The sequence below is a fragment of the Periophthalmus magnuspinnatus genome, chromosome 22, assembly GCF_009829125.3.
Source record: "Periophthalmus magnuspinnatus isolate fPerMag1 chromosome 22, fPerMag1.2.pri, whole genome shotgun sequence".
Taxonomy (NCBI): Eukaryota; Metazoa; Chordata; class Actinopteri; order Gobiiformes; family Gobiidae; genus Periophthalmus; species Periophthalmus magnuspinnatus.
In genome coordinates this window covers 4,541,492-4,557,219 of record NC_047147.1, presented here as the reverse complement: position 1 = coordinate 4,557,219, position 15,728 = coordinate 4,541,492, and the positions used below count along the sequence as shown (strand labels likewise).

Below are 15,728 nucleotides of genomic sequence, written 5' to 3'. Positions count from 1 at the left end.
TTGAGTTTCATGGTAATGTTTTATGCTTTCTATTTCAAATCATGGTTTTGTGTTGAAACTGACACATTAAAAAGCACCTTCATCATCTTCACCATCACAAACAGCAGCCACTAATGTCTCCCACATCCAGCCTCGGTAAAGTTTATATTTTCAAACAGTATTCAATATTTTAAACATTTCTTTACAGATAAAAATGCAGCATTCCATTAGCATATTGTCCCATGTTTTATATATCTGTTTTATACAGTTCTGCTGCTCCTCAAAAAGCACGTCTACATTAGTTACAGTGAGCTACATTCAGAATATCACTCTGATTTGACAGTTATGACAACTTAAAATTTATTTCACAATATTTCGTACTGGTTGTGCTTTTTTGTTTTATGTTAAATTATCTGCATACATATCATTCTAAAAAAAGACAGCTCTACAGTTTCATTTATAAGAGCAGTTTTAATCTTGTAATCTATGCAAATAAATGTTGTCATAGCAAGTCAAATCAGGATTCATATTTTGAATTTTACAGGTGCACTATGTAACTTTTCAGGTGAAGGATCTGTCGGCTGCCGTGTCTCCATGGAGATGTTATTGTCGGCCGACAATGCTTCAAAATGTATCATTAAACTTTCCACGGAGACAAGCAGGTGACAACAGAAGGTCAAGTTACAGATCAGATTTATGAAGAGGCGGTACCACAGACTGTATAAAGAAGTGGAGCGTTTGGAGTGTTCAGCTTCAGTCAAATGAAGCTCATCGAGGCTAGAGCAGTTATAGTGGCAAATCTGGAGCCGAGTTCCATATTTGGAATTCAGACCGCGATTATCAGGGCAACCAAAGAGCCAAACCGGAGCAAGGCTGTTGAAGGTAACGCCCCTTCCCACCTGCACTCCTGGTTTAGTAGGGAGTGGGTGCTTAGCAACACTGTCAATCAAATCTGTTGCTAACATTAGCAGGAGCGACCTCAGGGAAAGAAGGCGCCTGATTTGTCTGTTATTAATGTTCATATCTTGAATTACAGACAAAATAGTGAAATAAAAACACTAGGATCATGTAGAGCGGGTTAATACGAACATTTTCAGACCAAAATGATAAGTCTGACAGCAGCAGTTAAAGAGAGAGGGGCCACAGTTTTTCAATAAAGTGAATTGGAGCCAAAGTCAATGGAGCTGCGCCCATGATCACTTCCTGTTTGCAACGTTGAGATGTTGAGACAGATCCTGACCAAAAAAGTTACATTGTGCGTCTGTAACCCCTTGTAACTAACAGATGTGTTTTGTTTTTTTTACATGTTAAAAATCTAAAGTGCATTTTAAAACCCAAGGCATTAAAACCATAATAATAAATACTTGTGTACAGTTTTTGCTTTGCGTCCCGTTCACTTAAGTTCAGTTCAGTTCTGTTCGGAGGTTTTAGGTTTGTTTTGATGGAACAGCATAAGTTTGTAGCAGATTTAGAGCTGAAATGTGTTTTTAGACTGCAGTCTTTAGTGTTACATATTGAACTGGTCCAAACGTTATAGTTTTGAAGTGCGGTCCCCTTCGTTCCAGTACTCCTCCGTCTGCATCTCCGTGAGTCGAGACACGGTTCTCTGAAAGGCAAACATCTCCTCCTCTCCACTGAAGATGGACAGACTACTGGCTTCATCCTGGACAAGAACATCAACATTAGCATTACTGGACAGTGTAAAAGAAATGCAATGGAGATTCTGCGGCTGATGTCATCAACATTCCCCGGTTGAGGTGAAGCTAACTAGAGGCACTGCTCTGTCTGAACCTCTGTTACTCAAATTAGACTTTAATCTGAGCTTTGTTTTAACACAATCTGACCATAACGAGCTGACTTAACTGGAACTACAACAGGTGAGCTGATTTGTGCTGTTAAACATGTCGTTTAATATTATGGTTTAAAGTCAATTCAACTGACAACAATTAAGTCTTAGGGGTTGAAAAATGGCTCCACACTATTCCTACAGGGGGCGCTCTTTAAGGATCCTGCCATTTCTAGTGGTGTTCGAATGTCCAGTTGATGAGAAAATAGTGCACTCAAAATTTCCCACAAAGCACCTTGAAAAGTAGTGGGTATCTGTGGTCACTAGAGCGGTCAATACAGACCACAATGCATTGGGAGAGTCGTAAAAACAACAGCAGACAGAGACAGGTCTTTAACTGGACACAACACGACTGAATGAAGCAGAGAGAAGTGCTGGTTTATCTCACTAGAGTAGATTCACAGGCCAGACATGAGTTTGCTGTTCACAATGTAGCAACAAAAGATGAACTGGGCTGTAAATAAGGCAGAAAATTCTTTTAAGGAGAGTTCTCACCCTCTTTAGTCCCAAATCGTCCATCAGTATGTGGCTCTCATCGTGGCTGTGGTCCCCGTCATGAACAAAGATCTCCTCCAGTGGATAATCGGCCAAGATCACAACTCGAACCTGTAACAAGACCAAACATGTCATTGTAAAATTTTTACTTTTTTTTTTACATTCATTACAATTCAAGGTCTAAATAATAATAATAAATAATAACATTATCAACCACCTGCAATCTGACAGTTACACAGAAAATATCACCTGAGAATTCTGACCTCCAGGTTAAACTAGTCCACACTGTACTGATATCACATGAATCAGGAGTTTACGCTATACTATATGTAAAAAAAAAAAGTCATCAGTGCCATAATAAAAGTATATGTATAAAAAAGTCAGCAGCATCATAATAAAAATGTATGTATAAAAAATCAGCAGTGCCATAATAAAAGTATATGCACAAAAAATCAGCAGTGCCATAATAAAAGTACCATATTTTCCGGATTATATGTTGGAGTTTAAGTTGCACCTGCGAAAAAATGTGTAATAATTAAGAAAAAAAGGACTGGACTATAAGTCACATTTTTGGGATAATATATTTTACAAAATCCGAGACCAAGAACAGACATTTTATCTTTACAGGCAAGTTATAATAATAACAATAAAATAGAGAACAACAGGATGAAGAGCAGTACAGCACACTAACGTAACACATAGACAACGAACTAAATACATGTCTGGTATGTTTACATAAGATATTAACAGTTAATCAGATGTGTTACACAAATGTAACATACGGCACTTGTCCACAAATATAACACAAGCTCTGGCTCATATCACATATACACACAAAACTGCACATGAACGCATGGAAAGTATACATAACATTTTGGCCTGATAGTAAACAAACCGGTGAATCCAAAACTTTATATTTTACAGTTCAATTGTTTCGTAAATAGTGCTCTGTCGGGTAAGACTTCAATTAGCATAAAAGACTGAACCGGAAAACAGGAAGCAGTTTTCGCGAGATAACAAGCTAACAAGTTCACTCTAGATCTCACTCCAAATCACTAAACCCATTGAATTCTTCATCCTTGGTGTCACTTTTGAACAACTCCGCCTGCTCCGGAAATAGATGAAGCTCCGCTTCTGCTTCCATGTGGCTGTCATACTGGTACACAAGACTAGAGTGCCCTCGCGCAGTTGTGTGACGATAACAAGATGTGAAATTATGTATTTTAATAATTTCACATAAAAGTTGCATCTGAGTATAAGTCGCTCCCTCAGCCAAACTATGAAAAAAAGTCTGATTTATAGTCCGGAAAATACAGTATATGTATAAAAAGTCAGCAGCACCATAATAAAAGTATATGTATAAAAAATCAGCAGTGCCATAATAAAAGTACATGTATAAAACGTCTGCAGCACCATAATGAAAGTATATGCAGTATACTTCTAGAGCAACAGTACCTTGTGGTCATAGAGTGTGTCCACCAGAGTGATGAGGCGTCGGGCCTGAGTTTTCTTGTTTAATGTTAATAGAGGAATGTGTCGAATGAAGACTGTGTCAAACAGACGAGACATCTCCAGGTAGTCACTCGCTCCTAAAGGCTGAGGATAAAACATTAAACATATGTGAATACAAAAAGTGGACTAAGTGAGTGTGGCGTCAACTGTAGCTCAGCTCCAGACAAATTAAGCTCATCGAGGCTAGCAGTTATAGCGGCCAATTTGGAGCCGAGTTCTGTCTGCAAATATCATAGCAACCAAAGAGCCAATCCAGAGCAAGGCTGTTGAAGGTAACACCCCTTCCTGCACTGCTGGTTTAGCAGGGAGCAGGTGCTTAGCATGGCTAAGCTAACCTGTTTTTAAGGGTAGCGGGAGTGACCTTGGTAAAAGAAGGCGCCTGATTTGTCTGTTATTAATGTTCATATTTTCATTTATGGGCATAAATAGTGAAATAAAAACATCAGGATCAGGACAGAGAGAGGGGGCACATCTTTTCAATGTAAAGTTAATTGGAGCCAGAGTCGATGGAGCTGGAAGCGCAGTCCATGAGCACTTCCTATTTGGAACGCAGTGGCTAGCAGGTTAGCACTGCTAGCACTGCAGACCCCTGCATCAGGTCAGTGATGAGGTCAGACTCACTCTGTCACACAGCTCCTCAAAAGTACAGTCTGCAATGGTCCCACACGCTTTACTCAGATGCACTTTTCTGTTGTGCACGTTCAGGATCCTCGGGCGAGTTACTGCCACAAAAATATAATATTACACATTAAAAGTTACATAGTAAATTTTATCATAGGGATGCACCACCTACTTATCTCCATGGAGATGCCATTGCTCTGCCTAGATTGGAATGTTCCACAGTATAACATTTACTTTAATTATGTTGAAAAAAGTAAGTTGGCATCACCATACTGTGGAACATTCCACGATAAACCATTGAGTCCATTGAGACAAGCAAGTGGCATAGACCACATCAGAAAAGTTACATAGTGCCCCATTAAATAAACACATATTGTCAATGTCATACATCAACAGAATCAAACCCATTGAATTGTCTTACTGTCGTTCTGTTTAAAGGCGAGCTCGTCAAACAACTTGTCTAAAGTAGCCTCTGCGTCTGGTTCACTGGAGCTGCAAATTGGAGACAGCAACATTCAATAAACTGAAATGTTTCACATTCAGGGTGTGTTGCTAACTGTAGGCACTGCTCTGTCTGAAGCTCTGTTAGACTTTAATCTGATCTTTAGTTGATGTCACGATCCACACTTTCCGCTCCATGTTTTGTCTCCTGTCATGCCCCTTCCCTCCCCCACCTGCCGGAGCTGGGCTGAGCCCCTGGCTCCTCCCGCGTGCCCCTGCATCTCATCAGCAGAATCTACACCACCTGCCGTGGATAAGAGGAGCCAGGACCAGACACTCGGTGCCAGATCGTCCGCGTGTCCACGTGAATATCTAGCTTGTTTTTTGCCCTTGTATTTTGCTCATTGTATCCTGCTCATTCAGATTTTCATGCTACCCCTCAGATCCTGTCTTCTGGACCACCCCAGCTCCCGCGCTCCCGGCTCTGCTCCAATCCGGCTTCCTAGACCTGGTACAGTCCTATCTCGCTTTGTTCACCGCACACTACGCCTCTGCACCCTGCTCTGCACCCTGCTCCTCTCCCTGGCTCTGGTCGACCTGTCCCCATCCCTGTGCTCCACGTTCCCGGAGCCCGGCTTGCATCCTGCTCCACGCTCCGGCACCGCCCGCACCGTCGGCTCTGCCATACCACCCGTCCTGTCCCTGGATCCCGACTTGCACCTTGCCCCCTGTCCCCCGCCAGCTCAACCCACGTTATTGTTCGTTATTTCACCACCTGTAAATAAACACTGTAAACTTTGCCCGAGTCTTGCGTCTCTTGGTCTGATTAGCCAGCTTTACGACAGTTAAATACAATCGGACTAGAAAGAGCGACTTATCTGAACTACCCAGGTGTGCTGATTTGTGCTGATTCAAATAACATTATAGTCACCAGCTAGCTAGCATTAGCCAACAGTTTTTCAGTTAGTCACTTTCACCTTTTTGTGTAAAATCAAACTCCTAAACAGGACCATGAACACTCGGACTGAACACAGGCTCCTTAAAATGTGCCGTTTAAATCCATTTTGTATTTTCTCAAACTGCTGAACATTCCATCATAGACATATATGTAGAACACCTCCAGAATAATGTCACATGTTATAGATGATTTTCTTACAGGAAGTAGAGTTTCTCCGCCAATGGCCTGTTTCTTTTCCTATAGTCGATCCCAGAGTCTAATCGAAGGGTTTGGCAATATTTCTGCACAAGAAAATGTATTACCCAGAAAAATAATTCAAAAATCATGTTCAGAACTCACATTATACAAGTAAATATTTAGGTTTTTGTACCTGTAAAACACCAATAAAAGGCACAAAGTTCACCCTCTGAAGACCGTTTTTATACAAATCTGAAAGAAACGTAAAATTATAATGTAAACAAGGCTTTATACACATCAAAAATATATATTGTATCAAATCGAAACACACATTGAGCGCTGGAGTGACCATAGTCTGTATAAAGAAGTGGACTAAGTGAGTGTGATGTCAGCCACAGCGTTCGGCTCCAGTCAAATGAAGCTCATCGAGGCTAGAGCAGTTATAGGGGACAATTTGGAGCAAAGTTCCATAGAAATCCGACTGTGAGTAGCATAGCAACCAAAGAGCCAATCAGGAGCAAGGCTGTTGAAAGTACCGCCCCTTCACGTAGCAACGCTGTCAATCAAACCTGTTACTAACGCTAGTGGGAGCGACCTCAGAGAAAAAAGCCACCTCATTTGTCTGTTATTAATGTTCATATGTTGATTTACACACACAATAGTGAAATAAAAACCCCAGGATCATGTAGAGCGGGTTAATACGAACATTTGAAGAAGAAGAAATGACAAGTCTGACAGCAGCAGTTACAGAGAGAGGGGACAGTTTTTCAATAAAAAGGGCCAGAGCTGATGGAGTGGGAAGCACGCCCATTATCACTTCCTATTTGGAATGCAGCGGCTAGCAGGTTAGCTATGTCCATTTATATATACAGTCTACGCCAATGACACGACAGCTGTATGCACTGGTCAGCGCAAACACTATAGCTACTGACCAGGGCCATGGTAGAAATGGTTTCATGCAATGTTTTTGAAATCCAGGCATTTCCATTTCCATCCAGGAAGTCATTTTCAAGTTTAAGTCTTACATTTTCAGCACAACTGGTACACAATTCATATGGCACAAACATTTGAGAGATGTTCTTTGGTGCTGGTCCATGGAGAGACTTGTTACAAGCAGAGCTGCTTTAAAGTCTATTCTCTGAGCCACAGGAGCCAGAGCAGAGACCTGAACACAGGACACATGTGTGAAGTACTTCCTGGTTCTAGTTCTGACCCGAGCAGCAGTGTTCTGGATGTACTGTTCTGTCTTAAGGCTCGTTTGGAGAGGCCAGTGAGCAGGACGTTACAGTAGTCTAACCAGCTGGAGACAAATACATGGATAAGTCTCTCTAAGTCTGGTTTTGACAGTAAACCTTTGATTTTTATGTTTTTTTAAATGGTATTGATTTGATCCATTATTACCAATAGTTTTCTAGCCTGATTTGAAGGTTTTAGAGAGAGAGACTGGGGGAGTTTTTTGGAGTTGTTTTTTTTTTTTTGGAGTTATAAGATTATTAAAATGATCACATTCCATATGATTACTCACATCAGATTTTGTCCTTTGTGTGTCATTTAAAGGGGCCATATTACAGTATTCTCTGATCTCTGGTCTAATGTTGTTTCCTCATCACAAACAGATCTGGCGTTGTGTTTTGTTTCATTCATACATGTTTAACACACAAACCCTGCATATTTGGGCTGAGTTCTTCTCTCAAACAGAAAACACTGTTCCACCTTGTGATGTCATGTGGTAATACTGCGTTTTTAAACTCCACACACCTTCACTAGAATCATTTGGATGATTTCAGACCTGGAATTGCCAATCTCCACTGAACTAAAGGTAAAAGGAGCTGTAAACTTGAAAACTACCACCTCATGACATCACAAGGTGGAACAGAGCATTTTGAGCTTTGGAGATGTAGACAAGACTGATAATAAAGTGTTACTCAAACATGTGTGAATGAAACAAAACACAACTCCAGGTCTGTTTTTGATGAGGTAACAGCATTATAACATGACTTAAATCTCACAAGAATCAGTTTTGCGTAATATAGGAGCTTTAAATAACCTTTAAGGTCCAGAATACATTCATATATTTTGGTAGATATGTGAAAGTAGCTGCTGTCAGTGAATCACTATTGCTTACAAGTCCTGTATTGGAATAATTAAATGTTTATTATTGACACTGACCTTCTGGGGGACGATTTGAAGTTGCCACGACGACCACACCGTGAAGGAACAGGTTTTCAAACAGCTGCTTCAGGATCATGGCGTCTGCGATGTCTGTCACCTGGAAACACACAGGAGAATGTGTATAACATGTATGTAGGCATATATGTATGTATATATGTATGTATTTTAACATTGTAACATTTAAAAAAAGAAATGACGAGTGACGAGTGAATTGGAGCCAGAGTCGATGGAACCAGAAGTGCGCCCATGATCACTTCTTATTTGGAACACGGCGACTCGGTGGGACTCTCATATAACTTTGCCACTTACTAATAAAGTTTCAAAGACTGTGATGTCATTTGCATAGCTTCTATAGGAAAGGTTTGCTGAAACAATAAGGATTCCAAACCTGAAACTCATCAAAGCAGAGCAGACAGGCCTCCTCACTGATCTCCTCGGCCACTGGAGCGATGGGGTCGTACGATTTGGCCATTTTTCCTGCTTTTCTTTTGGGCATGCTCTGTTTTAATCTGTGAATCCCTGCAGAAAAATAGCCAGTATTAACACGTTAAGTATTTGGCTAGTAGTATTGTTGATCAATGAATCTACATCACTTGTGTCTACCTCGTCTACCTTAAGAATATACCCACAGTGTTCAGCTCCAGTCAAATGAAGCTCAATGAGACTAACAGCTATAGAGGCCAATTTAGAGCAGAGTTCCACATTAGGAATTCCAACCGCAGTATCATAGCAACCAAAGAGCCGATCAGGAGTGAGGCTGTTGAAAGTAACAGGGAGCAGGCGCTTAGCAATGCTGTCAAATGGAAGCGACCTCAGAGAAAGAAGGCCCCTGCATTGTCTGCTATTATATGTTCATATCTTGAATCATCACAAAACAGTGAAATAAAAACCCCAGGATCATGTAGAACGGGTTAATATGAACATTTTAAAACCAAAATGATGAGTCTGACAGCAGCAGTTACAGAGAGAGGAGACACAGTTTTTCAGTAGAAAGTGAATTGCAGCTAGAGTTGATGGAGTCGAAAGTGCGCCCATGATCACTTCCTATTTGGAATGTGGTGCCTAGCAGGTTAGCTATGTCCATTTATATATACAGTCTATGACCTTATCCGTCTTAGGTGAAGGAACCACTGATTAAACAATTAGAGAACAATACAATACGATTTCATACTTTAATGTAATGTAAACTGACACAGGAGGTAAAGTAGGTTACACTGAAAAATTGTGTCCCCTCTCTCTTTAACCGCTGCTGTCAGATTCGTCATTTTCGTCTTTAAATGTTTGTATTAACCCGCTCTACATGATCCTGGGGTTTTTATTTCACTATTGTGTCTATAAATCAAGATCTGAACATTAATAACAGATAAATCAGGCGCCTTTTTCCCTAAGGTCTGCTCCCACTAGTGTTAGCAACTGTTTTGACTGACTGCGTTGCTATGCACCCGCTCCCTGCTTAACCAGGTGGTAAGGGGTGTTACCTTCAATAACCTCACTGGATAGGTTCTTTGGTTGCTATGATACTCACGGCCAGAATTCCAAATATGGAACTCTGCTCCAAATTGTCCCCTATAACTGCTCTAGCCTCGATGAGCTTCGTTTGACTGGAGCTGAACGCTGTGAGTGACGTCACACTCACTTCTTTATACAGGCTATGATGTCAATACTTTGGTATTGACATCATAATATGGTAAAATTTTTAAATCTATAACTGAGGTTTAAGTATCAGACAAATCTATTTTTAACAATTTGCCCAGTTCTACTCACGACTAGACCTGTCATGATAGCACATTCTGACAGTTGATATATCGATGAAGTAAATATAGACGATAAAAGATAATATTGAAACTCATTTATGCTACTGACACAAACCTAAGAGCAGATTTAAACCACAAAAACGATTCTAAATCTACAATATTATATTAAAAAAAATCATGAGCTGCAAGAAATAAACAGCAGAATGAAAGACTTTATTTGTTAGTCTGCAATGAATCACATAAGTTATTTATTCAAACTGGTATGGCTTAAATCTGATCATATAGACACAATATAACCAAAAATATCTCAGTAGAGGAAAGAAAATGTCACACACTAAATATTGCCCTCCATCTTTCATATATAGAACGATGAGTTGATTTAGTGATTATAGTGACACACACAAACAGGAACTCACTTTTATGCACATCCAACATAAATCCGTGGAAATGGACCCTCTTTTTCTTTTCGGTCTCAACATAAGAATAAAACATGTCCATCACCATTGTTTTTCCTGTGCCTGAAAAAACACACAAAAGCATTAAACCAAATTAATAAGATGGACACAATTATAGTTGAATGTAATGCTTTAAGTACAGCAACTCACCCACATCACCATAGATGTAGTAACCTTTGGGAGGTTTGGGTTTGGTGAAAAACTGAAAAAAAACAAAACAACACACATCACAGAACTGCCTTAACTAAACACTGACGATATGATTTGTACATACAGTGAGGCAAATAAGTATTTGAACACTGAGAGACATAATTTAAAAAAAAATGGAAATCACATTGTATGATTTTTTAAATAATTTAATACAGTGCAGTCGTCCTGTCCCATGTGCAGAAAAACACCCCCAAAGTATGATGTTTCCACCCCCATGCTTCAGAGTAGGGATGGTGTTCTTTGGATGGTACTCATCATTCTTCTTCCTCCAAAGGAAGTGGAATTAAGACCAAAAAGTTATTTTTTTGTCTCATCTTACCATATGATTTTCTCCCATGTTTCCTCTGGATCATCCAAATGGTCATTGTCAAACTTAAGACGGGCCTGGACATGTGCTGGTTTAAGCAGGGGAACCTTCTGTGCCTTGCATGATTTTAAACCATGACGTCTTAGTGTATTACCAACAGTAAACTTGGAAATGGTGGTCCCAGCTCTTTTCAGGTCATTGACCAGCTCCTCCGGTGTAGATCTGGGTTGATTCCTCACCTTTCTTAGGATCATTGAGACCCCACGAGGTGAGATCTTGCATGGAGCCCCAGTCCGAGGGAGATTGACAGTCATGTTTAGCTTCTTCTATTTTCTAATAATTGCTTTTTTCTTACCAAGCAATTGCCCCGTAGCCCTTTCCAGCCTTGTGGAGGTTTACAATTTTGTCTCTTGTGCATTTTGACAGTTCTTTGGTCTTGGCCATGTTTGTAGTTGGAGTCTTACTGATTGTATGGGGTGGACAGGTGTCTTTATGCAGCTAACGACCTCAAACAGGTGCTTCTAATTTAGGATAATAAGTGGAGTCTAGGTGGACTTTTTAAAGGTGGACTAACAGGTCTTTAAGGGTCAGAATTCTAGCTGATTGACAGGTGTTCAAATACTTATTTGCAGCAGTAACATACAAATAAATTATTTTTAAAAATCATCCAGATTTTTTTTTAGATTATGTCTCTCAGAGTGGACATGCACCTAAGATGAACATTTCGGACCCCTCCATGATTTCTAAGTGGGAGAACTTGCAAAATCACAGGGTGTTCAAATACTTATTTGCCTCACTGTACTATAGTTGTATCACAGTCTGTTCCCTCTGCAACATAACCATAGACTGTATATATAAATGGACATAGTTAACCTGCTTAGCCAGAGCGTTTCAAATAGAAAATGATCATAAGCACACTTCCGGCTTCATCGACTCTGGCTCCAATTCACTTTACATAGAAAGTCGCCTCTCTCCCTGTAACTGCTGCTGTCAGACTTGTCATTTTGGTCTTAAAATGTTCATATTAACCCGCTCTTCATGATTCTGGGGTTGTTATTTCACTATTGTGTCTGTAAATCAAGATATCAACATTAATAACAGACAAATCAGGCACCTTCTTTCCCCAGAGTCGCTCCCACTAAAACCAGCAGTGTGAGTGGGAAGGGCCGTTACCTTCAACAGCCTGGATGCTGAATGGTTCTTTGGTTTCGATGACACTCGCAGTCAGAATTCCAAATGTGGAACTCGGCTTCAACTTTGCCGCTATAACTGCTCTAGCCTCGATGAGCTTCATTTGACTGGAGCTGAATTCTGTGGGTGACGTCACACTCACTTAGTCCACTTGTTTATACAGGCAATGGTTCACACATTAGTGGATGTATGCAGACTGTGATACTACAAAACTACAAAAAAGATCACGCTGATTTATATTTTGTATCTATAAATAACGCCAAGTGAGGAAAACTCTGGACCACTGCAAACCATTAAAAATTACCAGTAACTACTTTTGTTTTTTTAAGTTTTTAAGACAAGTAAGAAAACCTGGTGCAGCACCTTTAAAGATACAAAATATTGCGTGAGGACATCAGCAAAAACAACATATATTACCTGAACAGATTTTGGTCTGTAAAAAACGGTACCTTGGAGAATATAGACGTAGGCGTGTTGCTGTAGCCTCTGAGTTTCTTATGGAGCTGCTCCAGTGTCTCTAACACCGCCCTCTGGTGTTCGTCCTCGCGAAGTGTCCCGTCTCTGATCAGACCGTTGTAGTGATCCAGAGGCCCGCTAAACCTGGGGCTCTCCTCTGCTACAGGCTCTGCTGTTACTGTGTACCCTGAGAAATACGAGACCAGTCAGTTGTTTTTGAAGTAAGACAAATGGAATTATGAAGTAAAGAAAAAAAATACTGCTAAATATTTTTTTGACAAAACAAAGGGTGAATACTAAGGATTTGAATATAAAACATAAATATATATATTAAAAAAAAATAAAATAAATGTAAATGGTCACAGTTTATGTAGCACTTTTCCACCCTCAATGCTCAAAGCGCTTTACATCACACTCACCCATTCAGACACACATTTATATAACAGTGTACACAGACACTGGGAGTGAGGTGGGTTAAGAGCCCAAGGACACGACGATCTGTAGGAGCTGGAAACCACTGATGTTTACGTCAAGAGTGGGATTCAACCCACCAACCTTCAGAGCAGAGGACAAACGCTCTATCAACTGAGTCACTGTCATCCCATAGTAGAGGTATTTAAGGTTTTTATTTGCTACATAATTCTATATATCTTACTTCATATATCTGATGTCTTCTGTTGGTATATAAAATGTAGAAACGGCAGATCAAGCGTTTGGCTGGTTGTGTATCTAGATAAAATATCAAGTCATAAAAGTATAGCTACAGTTTTACACACGTCCAGTGTAAAGGGCTTAAATACATGTAGTTTATTTTATTTTACATAATTTCTGTCCTTACACATTTACAACCTGTGTAAAATCTTACACACATATTATTGTTTACCCATAATATGTGGCAAGCTTCTGGAAATAAGACATAAATCGCTAGTACTACTGTGTAGACCAAGAATATAAGTTGGTTAAAACAGATTAAATAGTGAATAACACAGGTAGGAAGCTTTTTTTGTATTTATTTAATTAGGTGAGTGCATCTAAAATGAATATTATTATTATTTTTGCATGCTTTTTAATGGGTTTATCTTGGTAATAATGCTATGCTTTATGATGTTAACATGCGATAGCTGTGTTTTCATGTTTTTGTATGTATGTATTGCATGTTTTGGGGTTACAGTGGCTCAGTGGTTAGAGCGTTGGTCCCCCAACCCGAAGGTGTGTGCGCGAGTGATTGGTGGTGGTCGGAGGGGCTGATGGCACAGATTGGCAGCCTCACTTCTGTCAGTCTGCCCCAGGGCAGCTGTGGCTACAATAATAGCTTACCATCACCAAGTGTGAAAGTGAATGAATAATATTATATATAGTGTAGCGCTTTGAGAGGCTTTGACAAGCCTGTAAAGCGCATTACAAGTGTAAGACATTATTATTATTTTGTACCTGCTTAACAAAAATGGTAAACACTCCAAGGAAAAGCAAAACTGGAGACTTTGGTCACACAGTCACAATTTAATAATCTGGTAACTAACATTTATACACACAGCTCCTGTTTTAATGTTTTATATGGACTTGTGTTTATTTTGTTTGTATTGTATTTTAAACAGGGTGCCCATGAAAAAGAAAGTGTAACTGCTCTCTTTGGGTTCCCCTGTATAAATAAAGAGAACAAAAATAAAAGATTGAAAACAGTTTTTAATACTACGCGTAGGCCTGCCACATTAACAATTTTGAAGCATGATATTTTGGTACAGAAAAATCTAATCATAAGCAGTGATATTGAAATTACTTTATTCCACAAAGCAGGAGAGTCCCAGTGACTCAATGTTAAAATGTACAGTGTCATTAAGAGGCCTGCGCTGCAACACAAACAAACTAATATTTATAGCTATGTATTCAACCTTCTGCAGCTCAAATCATATCATATTACATAAAATGGCAAAATATCTCCCATATATTGCAAATTAAATGTACAGAGAATAAATACTGAGCCCCAACATATATTGTTCCAGCTTCATATACTAAATGAAAATAGTGATTATGGAGACAGGCCAAACTGATACTGCACGTTGGGTAAAAAACAGGCAGCAATGGGGCATTCTCAGCATTCTTCCTAAGTAATTACGTAGTTTGGGGTACATTGGCAGAATATGGCGTTAGAAATAGTACTCATACATAAAAGCAGTATCTGTAGTGTGTTACCCCTTTGACCAGAGAAGACCAAAGGTTAGAGGAACGTGGTCTGTCAGCTGTTTGCTCTCTGAAAAACTAGATAAAAATACTAAAATACACACTCTGCAATTAACTAAATCATGTCATTTGCTTGGCTAAAAATGGTAAACGCTGGTGAAGAAATGGTTTTAAACAGGGAGAGGTCGACTATAGCCAGATCCCACTTAGCTTTGGATTTAAATCAACATCTTTAAAACATCTTAAACGAAAAAGTCTGAGCTAAAAGCTGTCTCACCTCGTCGGCACTGCTCGGTCACGAATCGTAGCAGCTTTTTGGAGGAATATTTGTCTGTTAAAAGCCTTAAACATGTGAAAGTTGAGGGTGACTTCAACCCTAAAGGTAAGCACGCCGCCATCTTGGTTTAAAATGACGTCATCAGAACTTTATTGAAACAGACAAACAGGTCAGATCAGTGTGTGTTTTAGCCGCTAGAGGGAGATATTTATCGATTTTTACTATAATGTACTTAACTTACGATTTGCGTATAACATGGTGCTACTACTATATTCGCCTAGTAACATTTTGTGGATCTTTTGTTAAAGATTTTGAACATTTTAGCTTCATTTAATGCTGTTATTTGTATTCCTAATGATGTGATTTTGTCCTTTATGCTATTAAAATGTAATTTAATAATCATTGTTTTAAAGGTGCACTATTTGTGTAGTTTTTTCCATGTACAGCAAGAATGCATGTTTATCAAGGTATTAAAAAAAGCAACTGTGATTTAAGTGTAATGCCCCATTGAGGAACATTCCAAGAGTAATATCTCCGTGGAGAAGTAGACGGCGGACCCACAAGAAAAGTTACATGGTGCACCTTTTTTTTCTTTCTTTTATATCTGTTATTATTATTTGAGGGAAAAACGGAAAGGACACCACGGCGTTTTCACCTCACCCCAGCCGCTTTTGTGCGTGTTTGTCCGGCTTCGGTTTC

General features: G+C 39.5%; 1 protein-coding gene across 1 annotated transcript; it reads right to left on the bottom strand.

The window, feature by feature from the left end:
* Nucleotides 1-512: 512 nt before the first annotated feature.
* On the bottom strand, nt 513-15,150 carry afg1la (AFG1 like ATPase a). Its single transcript, XM_033988155.2, has 13 exons — nt 15,030-15,150; nt 12,568-12,761; nt 10,561-10,612; nt 10,372-10,473; nt 8,590-8,720; nt 8,199-8,298; nt 6,223-6,281; nt 6,051-6,133; nt 4,875-4,945; nt 4,454-4,554; nt 3,776-3,916; nt 2,321-2,431; nt 513-1,642 (listed from the first exon to the last, which is right to left on the bottom strand). Exons 1-13 carry the CDS (start codon nt 15,148-15,150, stop codon nt 1,511-1,513), a joined length of 1,398 nt encoding a protein of 465 aa, XP_033844046.1. The 3' UTR covers nt 513-1,510.
* Nucleotides 15,151-15,728: the final 578 nt, after the last annotated feature.

Excerpts from the sequence above, each read along its gene's own strand:
- afg1la (XM_033988155.2), bottom strand. The coding sequence starts at position 15,150 with ATGGCGGCGTGCTTACCTTTAGGGTTGAAGTCACCCTCAACTTTCACA. Across the intron at positions 6,134-6,222 it reads CTTTTATTGGTGTTTTACAG|AAATATTGCCAAACCCTTCG; the intron begins GTACAAAAACCT and ends TTTCTTGTGCAG. Across the intron at positions 1,643-2,320 it reads ACGATTTGGGACTAAAGAGG|GATGAAGCCAGTAGTCTGTC; the intron begins GTGAGAACTCTC and ends GTTCTTGTCCAG.